Here is a 26,270-nt window from a genome sequence, read left to right as displayed (position 1 = left end):
GGCATGCTCAGTTGCTTCAATCATGTCCAGCTCTTTGTGACTCCATGGACTGTAGGCCGCCAGGCTTCTCTGTCCATGGAATTCTCCAGGCAAGAATACTGGAGTGGGTTGCCATTCTCTCCTTCAGGGGATCTTCCCAACCCAGGGATCGAACCCACGTCTTCCATGTCTCTTGCATTGGCAGGCGGGTTCCTTACCATTAGCGCCACCTGGAAAGCCCCAAAAATACAGAATGCTTCACAAATTTGTGTCATCCTTGTGCAGGGACCATGCTAATCTTCTCTGTATCATTCTAATTTTAGTATTTGAGCTGCCGAAGCAAGCACATGACCTTGGACAACTGATTTATTTAATCTGTTCCTTGGTCACTAAGATGGTGAAAATAATTGTGCCAACCTCTTAGTGTTATTGTGAGAACCAAGTGAATTTGAAAAAATAAAAAGGTTCTAGTCATATAGTAGGTGCTCTGTGTCTGCTATTACTGTTTTTATTTCCTAACAGTCCTCATGGTACCTGATTTAGTTTTCAGTAGTTTATAGTATTTGGTAAATGTTGTTGACTGACTTGGCTTCCATTTTTATTTTGGTGTTTGCTGTTTATGACATATTTTTCTTGACTTTTAAAAAGTTTCGACATCACCTTAGCCATAATAGGTAATTTTGTCATAAAGAAATTTATAAATGTTTTATGAACAAATAATAATTATGCTTTCATGATTTTTATGTTAATGGTTATAACTTGGACATGTTAGTATAAAATGTTGTTAAAAACATTTAAAATTGTATATGCTCTATGAAATAAAATCATTTATTGGAAAATTCTGTTTTTACAGACATAAAGCTTGATGGCTACATAGTTTAAACTTAATGTATATGTAAAATAATACCCCACAATCAGCCTATTAATTGTTTCCTTTTCAGGGCCCCTCAGGTTATTGTATTTTGTCCACAGTCTGTAATTAAAGTCAGTAAGAGGGATGAACTGTACAGAGACTTACACTGCCATAGTGGAGCCAGAAATCCATGATTTATATTTTAACAGGATCAGTCTGACTTCTGGGTTTGGAATAGAGTAGAAGGAGCAATAGTAGAATAAGGGAGAAAATCAGGAAGTTATAACAATAATGCAGGCAGGAGATGGTGGTGGGTGGTTTGGACCAGGGTATCAGCAGCAATGGCAGTGGAAATACATTCGAATTTTAGCAGTAGTTTGGATTGTAAGAGGTACTGAATTTTCTGACATATTGGATATAGACTGAGAGAGCAGGGACAAGGCTCTAGGATTTTGGCCCGAGTTCCCTCCCTGAATGGTGAAATTGCTAATAACTAAGGTGGGGCAGACTGGAAATAGTTTGGAGAAGAAAGCTCTGCAATCGACTTTCAGACACCATACTTGTGAAATACCTATTAGACAGGCAGGTAGAGATATCAACAAGGTAGTTGTAGTTGGATATTACTAGTCTGCATTTGATGGTGGAATACAGACTAGGGATATACATTTATGACATAAAGTTGTGAGACCAGAGGAGACCATGAAGGGAGTGAGGCTAGATGGAAAAGAGACTGAACTCATTAGATACTTCATCATTCACAGGTCAGTAGAGGAGGTGGAAGGAATGACCTGTGTGTAATGAAGTGAAGATAGGGTTTTAGTGAAGAGATAGTAGCAATTGTATCAAAGGATGCTGAAAGATTGATTAGGATAAGAACTACCAGTTGGCCATTATGCTTAGCAATATGAAGTTACCCATGCCCTTGATAAACATGATTTTTGTAGAGTGGTAGGGATAAATGCCTGACTAGGGTATAAGAGAATAGGCAGAGAGCAACTGGAGACTGTGACTATGGAGTCTCATATAAGATTTTGCTATTTAGGGAAGGGGGATACGAGGCAGTGGCTGGAGGAGTATGTGGGGTTGAGTGATGAATATTTTAAGAAGCCTATTTGTGTGTTGACATGAAAGATCTTGTGGAAAAAGGAAAATACATTATGGAGAAAAAGGAAGGAAAAATTATTGGAACAACATCTTTGAGTAGACTAGGGTAGATGGAATCTAGTGAATGGGGGAAGGGGTGGCTCTTTGCTGGGAGAGTGGAAAATTCACCTATGGTATTAGGAGAGAAGACAGAGAATATTGGCATCAATTTAGTTAAGGGGGCAGATACATACGGTGCTGGGAACTTTTGGTTTTACTTAAGTGATTCATTTTCTTAATGAAATAGAAATAAAGTGATCAGATAGTGTGAGGAAAGAAGAGATGAACCAGTTGTTTTAGAAGGCCTGAAAACAAAGAATGGCTGTTACACAGCAGTGATAGTTGATGTCAGTAATCTAAAGTGAGACCATGGGTGTGGTCATGCTGGCAGGTTCTTGTTTTCTTCCCCCAGTCATATTCATTTTTATGGGTGTAAGTGCAGAATAGGCAGATTGTTTGATTTAACTTGGATTGTGTTTTGGCTAGACAGGCGGGTGAGTGATTATAAAGACTGACCATGGAATTTAAGCTGGACTAGGAGGGATGAGAGGACCTGAGGTGGGTGAAGGACAGTGAAAATGGTTAAGACTGTAAATTCGGGAAGGTTAAGGTTATGTACTAGACGAGTGACCCAGAGATGGAAGGGTGTGTGTGTGTGTTTATTTTTGGCGGGGAGTGCTAGACATTGAAAATTTGGAGGATTTGCAGATTGGTGATTACAAGCCTGAAGTGGGACAGTGGCTATGAGTGGTTAAGGCAGGGCTGAAGAGAAATCACTGGAGTTTCCAGATAAGACCAAGGACTGAAAAGCTAGGATTTTGCAAGGAGAGCGTGACAGTGTGACAGAAGCTAAATTTTTCATGAGATGCGGGGATTAACCCTGGGTGGGGTAGTAGATGACTCCAACAAGGCAGAGTGGTGAGTGGAATAATCTGATGAAATGTGATTCCAGTGATAGAAGATTAGGTCAGGGAGGGGAAGATAACTACCTGGAAATGGCAGTGAGAAAAAAAAGGGAAAATAAGATATGGAAATGAAGAAGTTGTCAAAGGAATGCTTTAAGAAAATTTCCCAGAACTGAGGGATTTGAGCCTCCAAATTACAAGGGTTCACTGAATCCCAGCAGTGTTTAAATGTAGAGCCATGCCACAGGATCTCATTTTGAATTTTTAGAATATTGGGAACAAACACTATTCTAAAATTTTCCAGAAAGAAAAAAGTATGCGGTTTAAGGATCAAGAATCAGGATGACTTTGGATTTGGGAGCCAATGAAAATAGAGGAATGCTTTCAAAACTCTTAGGGGGAATGACTTGAACCTAGAATTCTATATGCAGACAACTATAGTTAGTAAGAAAGTAGAATAAAGCCACTTGGAGAAAGGTAAGGTTGCAAAAAATGTTTATTCCATATATCCTCTCCCAGAGAGGAGCTAGAGAATGGGAGCAAGGGAACAAATTAGTCCAGAAGATGAGGGTAACAGGCCAAGGCCCCAACACAAGAGTGAGAATCAGAGAATCCCCAGGACAATAATGAAAGTGAGTTCCGAGGATGAAAGTTGGGGTAGGTTGAGTAGCAGAGTCCACATTTGAGCAAATTGGAAGACTGCAGAAATGTCTGCAAAGAGAGGGAATAGATAGTAAAACAGATACATTTGAAGTATTGTTGGGGGGGTGGGGGTGGGGAGCTTAGACAGTTCCAGAAGAATTTAGGAATAAATTAGCAAGGAATCTAAACAAAAATTTTAAAAAAGATAGTTATAACTGTAGTGAAAAAATTCAAAAGGAAATTGTATTTACTGAGTCCCAACAATATGAAACCATGAACTTCCAGATGTTCAAGCTGGATTTAGAAAAGGCAGAGGAACCAGAGATCAAATTGCCAACATCCGTTGGATCATTGAAAAAGCAAGAGAATACCAGAAAAACATCTACTTCAGCTTTATTTATTACGCCAAAGCCTTTGACTGTGTAGGTCACAACGAACTGGAAAATTCTTCGAGAGATGGGAATACCAGACCACCTTACCTGCCTCCTGAGAAATTTGTATGCAGGTCAAGAAGCAACAGTTACAACTGGACATGGAAAAACAGACTGGTTCCAAATTGGGAAAGGAGTACATCAAGGTTGTTTATTGTCACCCTGCTTATTTAACTTGTATGTAAAATGCAAAATGCCAGGCTGGATGAAGCCCAAGCTGGAATTAAGATTGACGGGAGAAATATCAATAACCTTAGATAACACAGATGACACCACCCTTATGGCAGAAGTGAGGAAGAACTAAAGGGCCTCTTGATGAAAGTGAAAGAGGAGAGTGAAAAAGCTGGCTTAAAACTGAACATTTGAAAAATGAAGATCATGGCATCTGGTCCCACCACTTCATTGCAAATAGATGGGGAAACAGTGGAAACAAGGAGAGATTTTATTTTTTGGGGCTCCAAAATCACTGCATATGGTGACTGCAGCCATGAAATTCAAAGATGCTTGCTCCTTGGAAGAAAAGCTACGACCAACCTAGATAGCATATTAGAAAGCGTTACTTTGCTGACAAAGGTCCATCTAGTCAAAGCTATAGTTTTTTCCATGAGTCATGTATGGATGTGAGTTGGACTATAAAGAAAGCTGAGTGCCAAAGAATTGATATTTTTGAACTGTGGTGTTAGAGAAGACTCTTTCGAGTCCCTTGGACTGCAAGGAGATCCAACCAGTCAATCCTAAAGGAAATCAGTCCTGAATATTCATTGGAAGGACTGATGCTGAAGCTGAAACGCCAATACTTTGGCCACTTGATGTGAAGAACTAACTCATTGGAAAAGACCTTGCTGCTGGGAAAGATTGAAGGAGGGAGGAGAAGGGGATGACAGAGGATGAGATGGTTGGATGGCATCACCGACTCGATGGACATGATTTTGAGCAAGCTCCAGGAGTTGGGTGATGGACAGGGAAGCCTGGTGTACTGCAATCCATGGAGTCTCAAAGAGTCAGACACGACTAAGCGACTGAACTGAACTGAACAATATGAAAACTGACTATTGATCTAATAAAAACTAGAACTATATTGGGCAAATTGAGGGGATAGAATTGTGTACATTTGTGGAATGAGGTTTCAGAAAAGAGAGCTATTTATCATCTTTCATAGTGGGAAGTCAGTAGACAATACTAACACACACAAATAATCAGGAAATAAGAGTGTAAGAGTGTCATTTAGGGATTTGAAGGTAAATACCTAAAGAAAGAGTGAGAAAGTTGGAAGTAGTTGTCCCTTGGAAATTGGAAATGGGGTCAAGGGTAGAGGAACTGTTAATTTTAAAAATATACCTTATAGAATTGTCTCTTTTTAGATAAGAATAAGTTTGATTAAAAAAATAAGCCATAAATAGCATACAGACATATTCATATATAAAGTACAACATATAAAAGTTGTGTGGTGAATTCATACTCTCTGCCCTACTACTGGGAAAAAAAAATCACATATTTGTTGTATATCTTCAAGTATAACTCATTTTTAACTCCCTCTTAGTTCTGCTCTTACCTTGACTTGACTAGAACAGACTTTTTATAACTTCTTTAACTGCCTGCATTTTCCCAACTGGGATCCCTACAAAAGATTTTTCTTTAAACATCGTAGAGCATAAAAGGGTGTAGGAAAGTATTCAAATAGAATCACACAAACTAACCTCTCCTCTCTCTCCCCTCCTCTCTCTTTTTTAGAGCACAGAGCTGTCATGGAAACTGCTTTTGTATATGGGACCACATACCAATTTGTCTTAACCACGGAAATTGCCGTTTTGGAAAGTATTGGGTATGTATAAGACACATAAGTAAACTATTTTAAGTTTCACCTATTTCACATTACTTTTTCAGCATTTCTGTTGTACTCTCACAGCATGGACTAATCTGACAGGAATCGTAAGCAGATGTGAATATATAAATGAAACCTGAAATCTTCTTCATTACTATCATGTGAAAGTGAAAGTTTCTCAGTTGTGTCCGACACTTTGCGAACCCATGGACTATACAGTCCATGGACTTCTCCAGGCCAGAATACTGAAGTGGGTAACCTTTCCCTTCTCCAGGGGATCTTCACAACCCAGGGATTGAACTCAGGTCTCCTGCATTGCAGGCGGTTTCTTTACCAGCTGACCCACAAGGGCTGTACTAAAATGAGCTTAAAGATACAGAAGTGATGTTAAACTAAGGTGAACCAAGACAATATGGATAAGCCACAGATGTGATCTCTTGAGTGGTCATGTGTTTAGAAATATATCTACCCCAGTAATCAGATAGGGGATCAAATAACAGCTTTTATGACTAAGCTCTAGAGATTCTTTGAGAGTTCCATCAGTTACTATACCAGAAAAATCTTAAATATATTTGAGTACAATTTTGAACAGATGTTTTCTAAATGTTTAATTTTCTTGTCTAGTTTCTAGCTTACAGTTGTAGGTAGAGACCTTCTTTGGACTCTTTTTGGCTGGGCAACCTAGGGGTAAAGTTTTTCTTCCATTTAGTATATAGGGACACAAGAGACATAGGAACACCAGTGCATTTGAATGACTTTTAAGTTTGGCTTCAAAATATTATTCAAGAAAATTAATCCAAAGCAAGGCAAAAGGGTGATTGTGTGACCCTTTTAAAACCATGCAAGAGTTTTTAATGAGTCCTCTTGCTCACCGCTCAGAAAATAGTGACTATTTGTTAAACCACACACAATTAAATCCCAGATATTTTACAGTTTGGTAAATTTGGATGTTAGTGCATAGAAAACTGATAAAGTGAAATGATTTTTTTTGGGGGGGGTTGTTGGGAGTGCATGGGCAAAGAATGAAGTACTTGCAAAGAAAATTTATTGCTCTGTACAATATCAACCAACATTCCTTTTCCCCTCTTCTTCGTAATGAACTGCCATTCTGCTAGTTCCCTCATTGAGTTAAAGAAAACTTTGATGCATGTTTACTATTTGTATAAGAATTAATATTCTTAACAATTTGAGAAACCTGCTGATAGTATCATAAAGCTCTATGATATGTAGTCACTGCATCTCAAGATACAGTGAGCAGTAGTTTAGACAGCCTCTTTGCTACTGCCAGTGGAGACTGCCAGATTCCCATCTTGGGATGGGGGAACCCGGCTGTTCTCAGTCCCATGGTGATTCTGGGGTAGCCCCACAGTTTCTCTGAGGATTGTTTGTACTTTCTCTTCTGTTACCATCTTCTTTATTTTTCTGCTAATGAATAATTGCTAATAACAGTGACATGCTTCAAATATAGAGGGTTGGATATTTACTGGCAAGGTATGGGTCCTCTCATTTGTCTTACAAATCTGTTCAGCAAGACCAGACTATACGATGATCAACGACTAGACATGGTAATGTTCTGGAAAGATTTTTGCTTGTCTCCATTTTTAAAATGAGAATTAAAAACATACAGTTATTCTGTTTTTCATAAATTTGTTAGTATATGACACATTGGAGAGGTTTATTCATGGCTAACAAAGTGGTGAGGAATCATAGTTGGCCCCGATGTGGTAAGGAAGGACTGTGGATTCAGAATATGTAGTCAGTGGCTCAGATGGTAAAGAACTGCCTGCAATGCGGGAGACCTTGGTTCAATTCCTGGGTTGGGAAGATCCTCTGGAGGAGAGCATGGCAACCCACTCCAGTATTCTTGCCTGAAGAATCCTCATGAACAGAGGAGCTTGGTGGGCTACAGTCCATGGGTTCACAAAGAGTCGGACACGGCTGAGCAACTAAGCACATGACATCACTTCTAGATGAAGTAGTTAACAATGACTTTGAGTTGTCACCTAATGGAGACATGTTAGTTGCTAAGTCATTTCCAAATCTTTGTGACCCCATGGACCCTGCCGGCTCCTCTGCCCATGGGTTTTCCCAGGCAAGAATACTGGAGTAGGTTACTATTCCTTTCTCCAGGAATCTTCCCAACCCAGTGATCGAACCTAGGTCTCCTGCATTGCAGGCGGATTCTTTACTATCTGAGCCACCAGGGAAGCCCCACTACTTAATGGAGGAGAGATGAATGTATATTTTCTTCCATCTGTTTTTTTATTTTTTCTTTGCTTTATTCATTTTCTCATTCAACAATTATCAATTGAATGCCGTCTGTGTTCTAGGTACTGTTCTTCTTGCAGGGTGATAACTTTGGATAATCTTGTGTATTAATAGTTATGTTGGACCTGAGTATGTTTGAAATGGTTAAGAAGGGTATATGTGCTCTGTAATGACCTATGTGGGAAAAGAAGCGGATATATGTTTATGTATAACTGATTCACTTTGCTGTACACCTGAAACTAACACAACATTGTAAATCAACACAACTCCAATAGCAATTTTTTTTTAATGGTAAGGAAAAAAAAAGGGTATATATGATGAGTAGTAAAAGCGATAGCATGCTCTAGAGACACATGTACTTTCTGCTACCTCCCCATAGTCCCTTCTTAAAGTATCTGTGTATAGGCCAAGAAGGGTGTTACCCCTACTTCATACTTATCACAGTCTGTTAAGTTAGAGGTGGCCACCTGACCTAGAGTCAACCAATCCATGGGCTTACCTGAGCAAAAGAAATGTCTTCTTCCAGGAACTTGGAATTGAACATGGGAGAAACTGGGTTATACAGTACTTTAACTGTCTTGCTTACTGAATGTTTTGCCCATGTAGAAATAAAGCAGAAAGAGTGGGGAGCTAAAAAGTGTTAATGCAAAATGAAGGACCCTGAACTCTTGCTGTTCAGATCTGTACATTTGTTCTCTGATCTAGTTACTTGAATTTTCCTTGTATTCTGTGAGATACCCTTTTAAACTAGTAAGTTCCCCCTACCCCCACTTTTTTGGTTTCTGTTACCTACAACCAGATGATCTCTGATTAGATAACTTTCTAACATAATTTTATTATTTCATAAATTATGGTATGTGGTCCAACCTAGCTGGGTCATCTTGCTCTCAACACTTACCATTCAGTAATATGTGACTGTTTATGGTTTCCCTCCAAAAAGTTATGTACTTTGGGGCCTTGGCTGTATTGTTCCTGTTGTCTGAAATACTCCTTAGTCTTATCTTCTTGGAGAAGTCATTCTCTTACTGTTTTTAATCTCTATGATGATCTTCCTTTCCCTTTCCTTCCTTCTCTTCCCTGACTTGAACAGAATGAAATGTTTCTTTGTTTCTCATAGACCCTGTATATTATAGTACTTATGAACCACGTTTTGTTTTGTTTTTTTTAACTAAATATATGTCCTTTAGCCCATGCCCCTCAAGGATTTGAAATATCTTATTCATCTTTGTCTTTTATATTTAGCACAGGGCCTAACATAGTAGGCATTAAGTAATCTTTGAGTGATCATTTCTTTAATCATTGAATCTATTAGATATCGCTTTGTAATGAAATTTGAAGTCAGTGAATCTTGGCGCTCAGTTGAAACATGTGTCAATAATTAAAATAACATTGTAGAAATAAAAATTTGCAGTATTTTGCCAGACTGTACTAATGCCATATGGATATTTATAAAATGTTATTTTTATTTTGGCAAACCTTACTTACTATAAGTTTATCTTTGAATTTTCATTTTGAAGGGAATGCCAAAACTCAAATTATAAGCCACATTTTCTGGGTTTTCTAATATTTCAGATACAAACTCACTAACTCTCACAAAGTGTCACATGGTGTCTATCTTAAGGCATGTTTTGGCTGAAGTTTATTCAAAACAGATTTGGGTTTAAATTAAACCTAGAAGATTTGTGTTACAAAGCTTTATTTAGCATAGCTGTAGAAAAGCAACTATATTTTAAGGTAATCTCATTGTCCTCAAGGTGACAGTCTTTTATTTAAAAATAATTGTGTAGACCTGTCTCTAACCTAATTTAAAAGTTACCATATGAAACAGTTCAGGAAAAAAAATTGTTTATACATCTCAAAAATTCCTTTTATTCTCTTTTTTTGCTTTGGTCCACTTAATTTTGTTATACTGTTTTAGGCTTTTACCAAAACAGTAATCCAATAGCATGAGACTTAGGACAAAGAGATTTATTATGTCTTTCTGCATAGTAGAAGAATCACACATTGAGCTTGAAGTTGGTCTGTCCCTCATTTTTAATTTGCAGCCCTGAGGATATAGAATATCCACATCTCTACTTTTTTTACTGTAAACAAGTCTTGGACTTGACCCAGCCATGTAGGAGAATACTGATGAAACAGTCACTGACTACACTGAACATTCATCGATTTATTAAGACAATGGAAGCACCTCTGCTGGTATGTGTCTTATTTAAATATGTTAGATAATTCATATGTAAAATTTATTGTTTTGATTTATAGATATGCATTTAACTTAGATGAGCTATATCTTTTCCCCTTGAACATATTTATTTCATGTAGGCAGATTTAGGAGTAGTACCTTATTACAGGTAGATTAGAGGATAAACTGTGTATTCATAAAATGGTATTTTAATGCCTTGAAGTGTTGTTTTGAACAACCCAATATAGCATTGTGTAATTATAATGATAGTTATAATGAACTGTGACCATTCTAAGATCACAAAGATTACATCATAGGCTAAGAAAAGACCTTTTTTGTGAATGTTTTGATTCCTGTTTTAAAAGTTTATAAATATTTGCATTATAGAATTTTTGGTGTCTCACTTTCCTTAGTGTCAGACTGAAAGACTCTTGGACTCGGTAGCTGATCAACTGACTTCTCTCTGGAAGTTTAAAGGGTTGTCCTGAGCATATGTAAAACCTTCAATAGGCCTTCTCACTCATCATATCCTTTTTACATAAAAGTTGTGCATATGTGCTATAAATAATTCAAAAGTGCAGCAAAGTATAAAAAATGAAAAATTTTAAAGCCACCAATTCCCATCATTCAGAAATGAACTGTTAGATGCAACCTCTGCATCCACATAGATACACACAGATAGAGGGATGAATGGATTCATGGGCACATATTGCATGAGCTGCTTTATAGTAAGAAGCATTAGATTTAATCGTATTTGAATTTACTAGAAGAAAAAGAAACATAAGAAACTAGAGGAATTATGGAACTCTTGAGAAATTGTTTCATCATTAGAGGGCTGTTTAGGAAATACTGTCTTAAGTGTTGAAATGATTATGGAAAACACTGAGAAGTAAAAATTATTATTTTAAGAAAACTGCTTATTTTCATTTTAGATAATATTGATTTACTCCTTGGTGTAAAAGATGAGAATATTAACTTCATATATTTATTTCCATCTCAGTTTCTCTTTATCCTCCAGATTTTTGTTTTGTGTTATTTTACATTGTAAAGGTTATAATATTTATATTGTGTTCTATAGCCCTGCTTTCATATTTAAATAGATTCAGAGCTCATCAGTCCCAGTTCTACTGACTTCATTCCTGAGTTCTTTATTCTGGTCAGTTGTTATTTGGTTAGATTTTGACTTCAAGCAACTAAGAAAAAACAAAACAGTATATAGGTCTTTTTCCTTTCTGTTCACATGGGAGAGGGAAATATTTATCTTAGGTCCTTTGGGAGAAGATCCTCTGATTTTGGTTTGATCTTCCACTTCCCCACAAAGCCCTCATAAGTTCATTGTACAATTCTTCATCATTTCTCTCCATCCTCATTTCCTTTTCTTCCATTTTGGGATATTAAGAATTCTCAGGATTTTGTCTACTCACCAGTCAACGTTATCTATAAACATTAATAAAAATGGAGGCTGGGATTCAGACTTTTTGATAAACTTCGGATGCATGATCATTGCAATTATATACATTGTTTCACTTCTAAACATATGAAAATAGATGCAGGTTGGAGAATCTGTGTGTTTGTGTGTTAAGCAGATAGGGTTCCTGGACATTTAATTGTTGTAGATACATAGCACAGCTGCATCTTATTATAATGACAGGCTCATTCTCGAAACCCAGCAACTTTGCTGTGACATTAAGCCTGAGGAGAAGTCATGTGAAAAGAAATTGAGGCCCCTAGCCCACAGCTCCGGAGAAGGCGATGGCACCCCACTCCAGTACTCTTGCCTGGAAAATCCCATGGATGGAGGAGCCTGGTGGGCTACAGTCCATGGGGTCGCTAAGAGTCAGACACAACTGAGCGACTTCACTTTCACTTTTCACTTTCATGCATTGGAGGAGGAAATGGCAACCCACTCCAGTGTTCTTGCCTGGAGAATCCCAGGGACGGGGAAGCCTGGTGGGCTGCCGTCTATGGGGTCGCACAGAGCCGGACACGACTGATGCGACTTAGCAGCAGCAGCAGCAGCAGCCCACAGCTCTGACTGAGCTCATACTAGTCAACAATAGCTTGCTAACTAGTAAATGAGCCATTTTTAAAGTGGAACCTTCACCCTCCAGTCAAAATGCCCCACAAATGCAACGTGGGCCAGAGATGAGTTTGTAGACATACGGACAACAGAAATGATTCTTTTATTTTAAGCCATTAGGTTTTGGGGTGCTTTGCTACATACACAATGATAGAGGCTCAGAACACACCCTCAATCTGTTTCTATGGCGTTAACTACTCTTGATTTTTAAATCTGAATTTTCAGGTCAGATTTTTCTTTGAAGTTCCTGTCCCTTATATTTAACTACTAATTAGATGTCTCTCTCCTAAGCTCTACGTGTCTGACATTAACGTGTTGTCTTTTACCATCTGTTCTTGCTCCATTATCTTGGTTAATTTACTGTCCAGTCATTCATGGCAGAAGCCTAGAAAATCATTCTCAATTCCTGCATCTCTCTGCATCTGATTTTAGATCTGAAATATCTTCTCGAATTCTTCATTCTAACAGCCAGTGCTTTAATCCAGGTTCAAACAATCCAGGTTTGAATGTTGAGTCTCTTGAACTAGTCCCTCAATTTTTTTATCTTCCTCTCTCTTGTGTACTACTTTAGTAATAAGAATTGATCTGGTCTATATTCCTATATTTCCCTCTCTTTAAGTTCATACTCCCTGTTGCTTGCATAGTAATGTATTTTAAACACACATATATGATCTTGTTCTGGTAATTTTTGCAGTTCCTAAATGGCTTCAATTATTTACAGAATGAAGGCCTACTTTCTTAGGAGGATATACATGGTTTTTAATGATCTGGTCCTTTGCCAATTCTCCAGCTTTACTTTTCTGTTCCCGTTTTTACTTTTTAATATTGAATTGCTTATGGTTCTCCAAATACTCAAAGAAGAAACCAGGCTTTTCTGTTCCTTCAGGTTGTTATACTCATCCAGGTCTTGACAGTTCAGTTCTGTGTGGTTGTGAGGCTGAGGTTTCTACCTTCTCGCTAGCTTATGGCTGGTGTTGCTCTTAGCTCCTATGGTCTGTTCTCAGATTCTGGCCACGTGGCCCTCTCAAAAAACATTGGAAGTTTCTCCTTCAAAGCCAGCAGACAATCTTGCTCCATTGTGCTGTGACAGTCTTACATGGTATAATCTAATCAAGGGAATGACTATGCTGTGAGTACCACCCCCGCTCAAGGAATTAGGATTATACAAAATGTGCACACCAGGAATTTTGGGAGTCATTTTAGAATTATGTCTACCGTAGCTAAATACAGATTTCTCTCTGGAAACTTTAAGGATTAGAAAAATGATTTTCTATTATTAGGCAATTTGCAAGAAAACATCTTTCTGCGTATCTGCTTTTATCCCCTGTGCTGGTTTTACTCAGTGGGCTCTTTCAGTCTGGCAGCTCGTGCTCCTTTAGTTGTGGGAAATTTCTGTGTTTATTTCAGTGATGTTTTCTTCCCTTCTGTTTTCTCCCTTCTCTCTTTCTGGGACTCCTGTTTGAATGTTGAGTCTTTTGAACTAGTCCCTCAATTTTATTATCTTTTCTATTTTCCAGCTGTCTTTGCCATACTTCCTGGCAGATTTATTCAACTTTAGTTTTCATTTTTTGTGGATACGGTATCTTCTCATCTTTTCGAGCTTATCGGTGGTGGTTTTCTGAACCTTTCTTCTTCCGGAATAATCTGTTTCCTCCATGTTACTTGTTTTTCTGTTTGTTCTGGTGTTTCATGTTAGAGACTTTCCTCAGATGCTTATTACTCCTTGCTCATGATTTAGAATATGAAACTAAAGAAGTTGGCTGGAAACCCTGAGACTATGGATGAGACTTGTTGACTTTGAGCTCCATAGGGTGGTTGGACCTGGGCAGCGTTTTGGTGAACCACAACGTCAGTAGCCTTAGGCTTTAACTTGTGGTTGTTCAAGATCCCCAGAGAAAGATCTTCCAGTTTTCTGCTGAAATACCGAAGTCTAGCTTCTAGCTACCAGACACTGAGTGGGGAGGGGACAGAATGAGTCTCAGCATTTGGTTGCTCAGTCCCTCTGCTTTGAGCATGGTATTCACATTCAGCTGTTCCTGCAGTCCCCCCAGTTTTCTTCTGGTGTGATGCAGGGGTAGTTGCCTAAGCTCATGGAGTGAGGGAAGAGGATCTAGAGATCTAACTGCTTCTCCAAAGGTTTTGTCTGTTCTTTCTTATTCTAGAGCCTTCTTGCCATCATTCCCCTTCTGCTCCTTCTTTCTCTGTTCCAGAGGCTCCAGGCACTGACAGTTCCTGAGCAGTTTTAGAATTCGGCAGTTAAAATAAAATTGTTTCTTATCCTTTCCTCTCATGGCTTAGGATTTTGTTGTTCTCTAGCTTCTAAGACTTTGCTGCCTTTACTCTTTTCCCTTCTTCATGTGTGTATGTTCATCTGTTTTGAAAAATCCTACTGCTGAAGTTGTCCTGGGATTTCTGAAAGGAGTGAAGTTAGATGTGTGTTCAAGCTGCTGTCAGCTCAGATGTTCCTCATTGTTCTGTAAGATGTCATTATATATGTTAAATTCTTATATGGAAGAATTTGTTATGTGTTTCGTTTTTGTTTCAAATCTCTTTCTCTTTATTCAGCAGCACCACAGTTTTATTTATTGCTTTTTTTGGTTTCTGTATGATAACCTTATTCTTTTTGGTTGTAAATATCTGTATAACTACTTGTAGAATTTGTTAGTTTCATATGTTAGTTTAAATTATATAGGTTCATGGGAGCAGAAAACCATGAGACCATTTTTGTTAATTGTGGATTTATTTCACAGACTTGTTTTTTTCACTTATTATTAGCAGGGTTTAAATCCAAATGTTGGAACATTATTATCACATAGTGAAGACGTTTTGTTCTTTTTCTAAATGAAGACTGAAGTTGCTGGAGATCCTAGACAAGTTTCAACTGTTCATCTACAACTAGGATTACCACTGGTTTTTATTGTTGGTCAACAAGCTACTTATGAAGCTGATAGAACAACTGCAGAATGGGTTGCTTGGCGTCTTCTGGGAAAAGCTGGAGTTCTGCTTTTGTTAAGGTATTTTAAACATGGAATAGTAACTGTTCTCTATTTAGCAGGACACTAGTATTTTTCTTGGTAATGTGTTCACTGGTAAATAAATTCAAATCTCTAATAGATTCTAATATAGTTAGAGCCAGTTGCTGAGTTGAAGTCTTTAATTATCAGCTTGATTAATATTTAGACCTTTAAACTTTACTAAATGAAGTTGTAGATTAAGATAGAGTATAGAAAACCTGGTCTGTATTTACATGAAAAATTTCCCAGACTCACTAAATTGTAATCTTTTTTCATAAACATTTTTAGTATAAAATTTTCAGTTCAATTTTAGATTGACCTCCTGGATATTATTCCTGAGATTGGCAACATATAACATTTATTTCCATTTTGATAAAGGGACTCTTTGGAAGTGGACATTCCTCACGATACTAATGTTATCATCAGAAGAGTTGAAGAGGTTGGTCATTTTCTATATTGGTCGATAACGTGTGCTTATTTAAAAGAGGTTAATACACATGGTCCTAAAGTAACATATGCTTATTACAGGAAAATTCTATGAATTGGCACTATTCAGAGATAACTGTTGTTAACATTTTCAACTGTTGTGTGTTATTTTCATTTGTTAATCTCTTTTTCCATGTGTGTTTGTATATTTATATAAATATATGTGTATCTGATGCTGCTGCTGCTGCTAAGTCACTTTAGTCGTGTCCAACTCTGTGCGACTCCAGAGACGGCAGCCCACCAGGCTCCCCCATCCCTGGGATTCTCCAGGCAAGAACACTGGAGTGTGTTGCCATTTCCTTCTCCAATGCATGAAAGTGAAAAGTGACAGTGAAGTCGCTCAGTTGTGTCTGACTCTTAGCAACCCCATGGACTGCAGCCCACCAGGCTCCTCCATCCATGGGATTTGCCAGGCAAGAATACTGGAATGGGGTGCCATTGCCTTCTCCGATTTGTATATCTACATATGCATATTTTTAAAGAAATTTAGGTTCATGCTGTTACCTTTCACATACAGTTGTATTTCATTACTTGGCATTGTGCTGTGATACCTGCCTGTTTTCGACATCACTGATTTATTTCCCTTTGCTAAATTTCTGGAAGTAAATTTTGTTAAATGAGATTTTTCTTTTTTCAGAGCTCAGGCCTTAACCACTTTAATTAATCTTTTTTGTGATTTAAAAATTTTATAGATTATATTTCATTTAAACTTATTATAAACTATTGGCTGTATTCCTTATGCTGTACAATAGATCCTTGTGACTTATTTATTTTATTCATGGTAGTTTGTACCTCTTAATCCCCTCCCCCATTCCTTCTTTCTACTGGTAACCATTAGTTTGTACTCTATGTCTGTGAGTCTGTTTCTGTTTTGTTATATTCATTAATTTGTTTTATGTTTTAAATTCCACATATAAGTGATAATGTACAGCATTTGTCTTTTTCTACCTGACTTATTTCATTGAGCATGATATCATCCAGGTCCATCTATGTTATTGGAAATGACAACATTTCATTCGTTTTTTATGGCAGAGCAATATTTCATTGCATATGTATGCCACATCTTCTCTACCCACTTGTCTGTTCATAGGCACTTAGGTTGCTTCCATATCTTGGCTACTGTAAATAATGCTACTATGAAGACTGGAGTGCATATATCTTTTCAGATTAGTGTTTTTGTTTTCTTTGGATTCTACTGTTTTACTTTTCATGTGTGAAGTTAATTGACTTTCATTTTTTTTTTCTGAATGTGATTCTTCTTTCTTTTCTTCCATGGAAAGGCATTTTATTTTAAATATAGCAGTGTGTACATGTTAATGGGAATTTTAAAGACTTTTAAAATACACAGTCAAATTTCCTTCCAGAAATATTATTTTACCAGAAGGATTTAGAATTCCTTGTTCTTCATACATCTTTGCCAGTACTGAGTAGTAATCTTTAAAAAAAATTATTTCTATACACAAAAAAGTTTACATATTAATTTGCATGTCTTTGATAACTTTGACTAGTGAGATCACCTGTATTTCCTTTGTAAATTTCTTAAATTTTTGAATTTCTTAAATTCTTAAAAATTTCCTAAAATTTTTTTTAATTAAGAACTCTTTGGAATATCTTCTAAATATTTTAAACATATGCTAAAAAATTGTTGATATGTTTACAAATGGTCAGATAGTTTAAACTTAAATTCTCTTGCATAAGTCTATGGTATGACTACTGGATTCAGTTATCAAGATTGCTGGGAGAAATATCAATGACCTCAGATATGCAGATGACACCACCCTTATGGCAGAAAGTAAAGGGGAGCTAAAAAAGAGCCTCTTGATGAAAGTGAAAGAGGAGAGTGAAAAAGCTGGCTTAAAACTCAACATTCAAAAAACGAAGATCATGGCATCTGGTCCCATCACTTCATGGCAAATAGATGGGGAAACAATGGAAACAGTGAGAGACTTTATTTTGGGGGACTCCAAAATCACTGCAGATGCTGACTGCAGCCATGAAATAAAAAGACGCTTGCTCCTTGGAAGAAAAGTCATGACCAACCTAGACAACATATTAGAAAGCAGAGACATTACTTTGCTGACAAAGGTCCATCTAGTCAAAGCTATGGTTTTCCCAGTAGTCATGTATGGATGTGGGAGTTGGACTATAAAGAAAGCTGAGCGCCGAAGAATTGATGCTTTTCAACTGTGGTGTTGGAGAAGACTCTTGAGTCCCTTGGACTGCAAGGAGATCAAACCAGTCAATCCTAAAGGAAATCAGTCCTGAATATTCATTGGAAGGACTGATGCTGAGCTGAAACTCCAATACTTTGGCCACCTGATGCAAAGAACCTGACTCATTGGAAAAGACCCTGATGCTGGGAAAGATTGAAGGCAGGAGGAGAAGGGTTCAACAGAGGATGAGATGGTTGGATGGCATCACCAACTCGATGGACATGAGTTTGAGTAAACTCTGGGAGTTTGTGATGGACAGGGAAGCCTGGCATGCTGCAGTCCATGGGGTCGCAAAGAGTAGGACATGACTGAACAACTGAACCGAACTGACTGATGAATACCGAGTTAAAGAGTCAGAAGACTTGACTAGTTCTGGGCCCAGATAACTGAATTAACTTCTTCCAGCTCAGTTTTCTCATTTGTGAAATAGTTATAAAACCTCTCCTCCTAACTTATAAGAAATTTTATAAGACAAAATAGGAAAATACTTTGAGAACTGTAATACTGTTCAAATATGTGTACTGTGAGGTCATTATGCTTTGCTTTTAGACCAGGTAATGGAAAGAATACTTACTGAAGCTATTTTTTTTTTTTTTTTACTATTAAGATAAAGGATTCCAAAATAGGACATTACTTTGTTATTGGAAAAAGGTTTTATAGAAGAATTAAAGTTCATGCTGTTTTCACAGTACATATGAAAGTTATGTTTATACTATACTGTAGTCTGTTAAGTGTGCAATAGCGTTATGTCTAAAAAAATTAATGTATGTACCTTTAGTTAAAAAATAGTTACTGCTAAAAAGTGCTAACCATTATCTGAGTGTCTGCTGCTGCTGCTGCTAAGCCGCTTCAGTTGTGTCCTACTCTGTGTGACCCCATAGACAGCAGCCCACCAGGCTCCCCTGTCCCTGGGATTCTCCAGGCAAGAACACTGGAGTGGGTTGCCATTTCCTTCTCCAATCTGAGCCTCTAGTGAGTTGTAATCTTTTTGCTCATGGAGGGCCCTGCCTTGATGTTGATGGCTGCTGAGTGATCAAGACAGTAGTTGCTGAAGGTTGGGGTAGCTATGGCAGTTTCTTAAAATAAGATAACAATGAAGTTTGCCACATTGATTGACTCTTCCTTTCACAAATGATTTCTCTGTAGTATGCAATGCTCCTTGGTAGAATTTTACCCACAGTAGAACTTCTTTCAAAATTGGAGTCAATCCCCTCAGACTCTGCTGCTGCTCTATCAACTAAGTTTTTGTAAGATTCTCAATCTTTTGTTCTCATATCAACGATCTTTAGAGCTGCTTCACCAGAAGTAGATTCCATCTCCAGAAACCACTTTCTTTGCTCATCCGTAAGAAACAACTCCTCATCCGTGCAAGTTTGATTGTGAGATTGCAGCAGGGATGATTACTGAAATAATCTAGTGGCCTAAAATTTCATGTTTTAAAAAAGTTTTGGTTGAGCCTTAGTGTAAGAAATTTTAATGGAATAATTTCAATGGAATATATTTTGGTATTCTTAAAATACCTGGGGCCAGGTATTATTTTTATGTTTATGGCTAAACAGTCAATTGAACTTTGTAGTGGAATTATTTATTTATCTTTATTAAATTACTTTTTCCCCCTTCTTTTTGGCCATGCCACACAACTTGTGGGATCTAAATTCCCCAACAAGGGATTGAACCCAGGCCAGGGCAGTGAAAGCCCCAGTCCTAACTGCTAGGCCACCAGGGGCCTCTCTAGTGGACTTATTTTAGGTTAAGTATTATTTTGAGTGGTGGTGGTGATTTGGTCACTAAGTCATGTAAAATATCAAAAGAATTTTGGTGCTATTTGCAACAAAGTTGCATATATTTGTATCTTGTATTGAGGTAGGACTTACTGTTACATGTAAAATACTTCAGATTTCAGCAAAATGTAACTGTGACAAGAAGCAAATGAGACTTTCCAGTTCCGTGTTTTGCCTTCTTTTCTAGTAGCATGCACTATCTTTCTGTAATGCTTAAATACTTTTAATATTTTGGACTTAATTTCCCATTTTTATTTTTAAATATTAAAATTGAAATTCACAAGTTTAGTTTCATTTTAGTGTCAAACAAGTAAAATATATTAAAATGGTTCATTATATTCTAGTCATATCTTTTAAAATTAATGTATTTCTAGGACACGCAAGTGGAATTTTTGGCGTTAAGTCATATTGATTTGATAGTATTCCATCTGGAAAGTACCATGAACGTTGAGGAAATGGTCAAATATGAAGACATGGCAGAGCTAAACATAGGTAATGTGTTTTTTTGATGCTCATGTTCCCCTCCCATTTCTGCCCAGCATCCTTAAGGCCAGTGAAATTTCAGTGAAGTAACTTTCACATTCAAGAATATGAAGAGACCTGAAGAAATTAATTTGGAATCACATTTTAGCAAGTTGATTAGGTAAAAAGATACAAGGATGCTCTGTTTTGCTTAGTGTGACACCTTTCATTGTTATATATCAGGCTTCTCTCTTTCCGCCTGTGCCTTTATCCTCCAGATCAGTTCCTTCAGTGCTTCTGGTCTATTCCATGTTTAAAAAGGACCCAGGAGCCACAATATGATATTTATTTTTGTTATTCCATTAGGGTGTGAAATTCTGATGAATATAGTTATATTTGTAGTTGTAAATGAATCCAGTTGTTAACAATAAAAGGAGTAAACTTTGATAACTTTTATGCTTATTTTAACGTTATTTTTAATAATGTTAAAAATGATTATTGTTTTAACATGTAAACATTTAACATTAATATTTTAACGTTAAATTAATTTTACCATAATGTCAAAATAATTTTAACATTAATTTTAACAGAATTTTGCCAATTCTGTTTTTCTTTTTATTGTTCTGTCGCTTACGTTTTGAAGTATTCTATAGTTTTCAAGGCTATTTCCCACACATTATTTACTTTGATTGTTATCCTCTGAGTTAGCTGAGGTCACCCTCATTGTAGTTGAAGAATCTGTGTTTTGGCAGAGTTAAATGATCTGCACTAAGTCACAAATGGCATGTGGAGCATTCTGACTTGAAATTTCATTTATGACCATTATCATTCCTGATACTTCTTTATAACGTATCCTATTCTGAAATTGCTCATTTGCTTTTCTCCCTTCTGTACTGGTCTATTATAAACTTCTAAGGCAGGGATTGTGTCTTGTGCATTTACTAAATGTATCCCGTTTAGTAAATTATTGAATTTTTATCATGAGTCCCATTGAGTAAATACTTTTTATGTAGTCCTGTTGTTACGAGTCCCAGGAAGGAAGGAATTTGCATATTCTTTTCATGAGATCTGTTTATTATGATGATCAAAATCTGTATTATAAATTTAGTAAGGCCTCTGAGCTTTAACTGATACATGACCAGCTTCATGGTTTGAGCACTGCTCTAGTTTTCTGGTATACAGAGGTTAGAACTGCTGATGATTTAAGCCGGAGTTCTTCTCCATAGCATCATCATTATACAGGCAGGTCTGTGTTCTGGTCTCTTGGTCCTTGCTTTGTTCCTATCATTGTTCATATATGCAAACTTTCAAAGTTACAGGAACCATCCAGGTGTCAGTTTAACAGGATTCCTGTCCTCAGTGGAAGTTGCCTTTTTCAAAATTTTGTTGCCATGTCTCATTTTACTTAGTGACTCTCTGGCTTCAGCTTGCCCTCTGGTGCTGCCTTCTCGTTTTTTCTCTCTCCTGTCTTTGCTCCTCAGCCCAGTTCTTGTGTTTTGGGGGTGGGGGTGTTTGGCCTTAATTTCCTGTTTGTAATCCATATTGACTTGTAATATAGTATGATGTTGTGCCCAAATACACAATTGCCCTCTTATTTTCATTCCTTCTCATTAATTAGGAAAAATAGATGAGGTTTGGAAAGAGTTTGTTACCATGAAAAAGTGGAATATAAAGAAAAATGCTCTTCAGAGGAAATGAACACACAGTGAGTCAGAATTAAATGAACTGGGTTCTACAAAAAGAGTATGAAAAAAACTTATGTGACTAAAAAAAATATATATGCATGTTGATAAGTAGGTGAAATGTAGAGCTGAGGAGTGAATATATTTAAAAACTAAAGTGGCTTGTTAAGAGAATGGGAAAGCAGAAAGGTGTTGGAACAAGGTAAGAGAAGAAAGGATGGATTAGGAAATAAGAATGGACTGGCAGGAAAATGAAAATATGTGAATAATAAGAAAATACTGCAAATGAGAAAATTGGCCTTCATTAATTTTGATATTGAGGGCATAACTTTTAGTGTCATAGAATGTGATATTTTAAAGTTTCTTAAAATTAATAGTGTAAGTCTTATGGTTCACAGGTTTGAACACTGAAATTCCTAGAGTTATGTAATTGACTTGAGTCACACAGCTAAAAATTGCTGATGTGATACTAAAATCTAGATATAGTCTTTTATGTTATTGGAAATCATATGGAAAATAATAATTTAGTTTTCTGAATGCATTGTCTTTCTCACTTCCTTTCTTTTTAATATGTTATTACAGAGAATTATAAATGTATCATAAAATAGGGTAATAGAACAAACCTCCAGATAACCATTTCCTGGCCTCACTCAACTACCATCAGTCAGTGGCTAATCCTGTTACATTCATAGCCCTTACTTATTATTTTGCACCTAATTCCAAACATATAAATTCATCCATAAATATTTCTCTGTATTTCAGACATGTAAGGATTCTTTTAAAATTAACATAATGCTATTACTTCATCTACATGGTTAAGAATTGTTAATACCAGATGCTTAGTCAACATTCAGATTTCCAGCTTCATCATGCCTCTACTTCCTCCTTAAGTTTCATTTTTCTTTTAATAATGTTCAGCTAGTGTCAACTTCTAGGAACCTTTAATTGTCTCTAATCAAATTGGATGTGCCTCCAGTGTTACCATATGATCTATACAAACTTCCAACAGGACATTTGTGAATTCAGAATATGTGTGTGTATGTGTGTTTACTACATATTTGAATGGATAGATGAATGAATGGGTGGGTGGGTCTGTCTGTCTGTCTTACTGAAGTTTTTTTTTAGATTTAATTGATATGTAACATTATATTAGTTTTAGTTGTATACCATAATGATTCAATATTTCTGTATATTGTGGTTAATGAAACGATTTTTACATATTCAGAATCTACCCATAACTCAATACACATAGAATAAAATCAAAATTTCTTGGTTTATATGGCCTCTTAGGGCTTTCCATATGGTACTAGTGGTAAAGAACCTGCTTGCCAATGCAGAGAAGGAGACATAAGAGATGCAGGTTCAATCCCGGATCCGGAAGATCCCCTGGAGGAGGAAATGGCAACCCACTCCTGTTTTCTTGCCTGGAGAGTCCCATAGACAGAGGAGCCTGGCAGGCTACATACATACATACATGGGGTCGCAAAGAATTGAACACAACTGAGTGACTGATCCACACATGATCTAGAAACCCTCGAGTTTTCTCACGTCATTCCTTCAGTCTATTTCGTTTTAGTCAAATGTGCCTTCCCTCAGTGCCTAGAGTATGCTGAGCTCTTTTATGTCTCCGAGTCTTTGCATATGTCGTTCTCTTTGTCTAAAACGTTCTTTTCTTGATTATCCAGTAGACTTTGGATTGCCCAATTTAAATCTCCCTGTTAAAATCTCTCACTGTATCTTTTGCCTTTCTTCTTAAACTGATCACATTTATAGTTACATATTTATTTAGTGATGAGTTTATTGACTGATTTTTCCATAGATAGAAACTGTGTGGTCAGGGACTATGTCTGCTTTGCTCACCACTTTCCTTAGTGTCCATCCCAGTGCTTGCCGTGTAGTAGAAGCTAAAGAAATACTGTCAAACGTGTGTGGTAGGACTTTTTTAGGTTATAAATTAATATACTGATTAGAAACAAATGTTATTTGTTGACAAGTTTATTATTTTTATATTTATATTTATTATATTATTTCTTGACAAGTGTAAGTAATTCCTTTTGGAATTAACTAAAACTTGATCATTTCTAGGTCAGGAAGCATCTGAGAGTCATTTAAGATAGGAACCCAGACAACTGGAAAGTTTTCTAAATATCATGCATTTAAAATATTAAGATGGTATGAATTCATGAGTTTCTATGAAGCGCCAAATTTTCATATGCTTGCCTGGGAGAAGAGCTTAAATATTTTAAATTATACATTTATATTTACATTAATTTCTCTTCAAACATTTCAGAAATTCAAGATGATGAAGTGGAAGAAACTGTTTACAGAGACAGGAAGAGACAGTTACCTTTGGAAGTCACTGTGGAATTAACGGAAGAGACGTTTCATGCGACAGCGATGGCTTCTGACAGCGTAGTGCTTTTCTATGCTGGCTGTGAGTATTATGAAGCTTTAGAGCTGACTACTGTACTGCATATTGGGCATTTAGGCAGAGCTTACCTTTGCATTCTGTTATTACACATTGTAAAATGACATAGCTTTCATATGTCCCACACTGTTAAACAATTGACTTCGGAGCTGTTTCTAGGGTTGTAAAACCGATTATATATAGTATAGTCTGAGTGTTAGTTGCTCAGTCATATCAGACTCTTTGCAATCCCATAGACTGTAGCCCGCCAGGCACTTCTGCCTGTGGGATTCTCCGGGCAAGAATACTGGAGTGGGTGGCCTTCCCTTCTCCAGGGGATCTGAGCCTCGTGCATTGCAGGCAGATTCTTTACCATGTGAGCCACCAGAGAAGCCCTGATTATATATATCTGACTTATAAATTGAAGATTATGATTAAACTAGATGTTAAGCTTACTAATTTGGAAAATTGTTGTCAATCAAGCTAATGATTTTAATAGATTTAACAGTTATTGGAGGCATATATTGCTTTTATCTTCAAACAATAGCCATTCAACTATACTCCTTGCCATATGAATGTAGAAAATTAGTTGTATTTGGAACTCTCTTGAATGTGTGGACAATACTGAGTGCTGCATATTAGAATATTTCTTAGTATAAAATAATTTTGAGATACCCCATTAATCTGTATGTTTGTTATATATAAGTATGGATGCTTTAGAAATATGTATGTTGTAATATCTATTTATTTTTTTATTTTAATGTAGGGCAAGCAGTATCTATGGCATTTCTGCAGTCCTATATCGATGTGGCAATTAAACTGAAAGGTATTACACTGTTGTAGGCATGTTTATTTTCCTGATTCTGAGCTATAGCTATTTGTAAAATTGTGTCTCGCTAAAGGTATAGAAAACCACATAAAATTTCAGATTATTATGTTTGTGTCTCCACAACAAACATAAGTTAATACTGAACATTAGACTATTCCACTTGAAACATGATTAAGTATTGAAACCATTTTACAGCAAAGAAAATTAAAAAGTGATAACTTCAGTATAAGTTAATACTCCATAGTTAATAAGTTAAGGAACCATGAGTTTCAAAACTGTTAGGAGCATTCCCTTTGATTGTCTTCACTAAACTGTCTTATAGCTTTATACTTAATCCAGTAAACTTTTTGGCTGAATTCAGTCATTCAGCAAACATTTATTGAGTGCCTACTATGTGCCAGTTACTGTTAAATATTATTAAATATATACTAAATATTATTAAAATAAAAATTTGATAGATAAGCCTATATCTCAGAGTCTAATAAAGGCTCTAAGATCCCAATGTTATTGAAGCTATACAGTTAGCTTTTCATGGGTAGGGAATTTCTTAATAGCCAGAATCTTTTTATTTTAACTATTCTATGAAACCTGGTTCAGTGGTAGACAAACAGTAATCCAAGAAATGAACTCAAAATGTCTATGCCACTGTCCCAGCAAAGAAAAGGAGGCGTGGGGAGGCCTGTTAGTGTTAGTAAGAGAGAGAGAGTAATGGATTAGGTAAGTATAATATTTTTTAATCATTCAAATAAGACAGTCCATATCATGCTTTGTATCTTTAATATGATTTCTTCTTACTCTGTTTTTCTTGTTAATAAAAGCTGTTATGGCTAAATGGACTTTTTCTTGGCCAGTCCAGAAATGCATCCACTATTTAGTTTTTTGGGACATTAGCTTACAGCCTCTTTTATTATTTAGTAAGTTCCTTATGGGAAGAAAGTATGCCTTATACTCAGATCATTGGACTTGGTGCATTGTCTTACACTACAGAATATCTTGTGTTTACTAATTGTTGAGTAAATAAATTAGCAAATATAGTAGAGTTTCATAAATTTTATTTTATTTTCACAAAATTTTATTTTGTGGAAAAGGTGTAC

The 26,270-nt window shown here is 36.6% G+C and overlaps 1 protein-coding gene and 1 non-coding gene across 7 annotated transcripts in view; one reads left to right on the top strand and one right to left on the bottom strand.

Annotated features, from left to right (window-relative positions):
* The window catches only part of TXNDC16 (thioredoxin domain containing 16), a 103,049-nt gene that overhangs the window by 33,467 nt on the left and 43,312 nt on the right, over positions 1–26,270 (top strand). For all 6 annotated transcript variants that reach the window (XM_025296341.2, XM_025296340.2, XM_025296343.2 and 3 more), the window contains 7 exons: positions 5,685–5,775; positions 10,089–10,239; positions 15,150–15,316; positions 15,695–15,755; positions 20,171–20,288; positions 24,231–24,374; positions 25,114–25,173. In XM_025296341.2, coding sequence (XP_025152126.1) covers positions 5,685–5,775; positions 10,089–10,239; positions 15,150–15,316; positions 15,695–15,755; positions 20,171–20,288; positions 24,231–24,374; positions 25,114–25,173 — 792 coding nt within the window. The remainder of the gene's footprint in view (positions 1–5,684; positions 5,776–10,088; positions 10,240–15,149; positions 15,317–15,694; positions 15,756–20,170; positions 20,289–24,230; positions 24,375–25,113; positions 25,174–26,270) is intronic.
* On the bottom strand, positions 222–326 carry LOC112577910. The gene has a single exon (XR_003102109.1). It is a non-coding gene; the product is annotated as a U6 spliceosomal RNA (small nuclear RNA).

This window comes from Bubalus bubalis, chromosome 11, assembly GCF_019923935.1.
Source record: "Bubalus bubalis isolate 160015118507 breed Murrah chromosome 11, NDDB_SH_1, whole genome shotgun sequence".
NCBI classification, from domain to species: Eukaryota; Metazoa; Chordata; class Mammalia; order Artiodactyla; family Bovidae; genus Bubalus; species Bubalus bubalis.
Note: the sequence above shows the minus strand (reverse complement) of the source record. Positions and strands in the feature narration are given on the sequence as shown.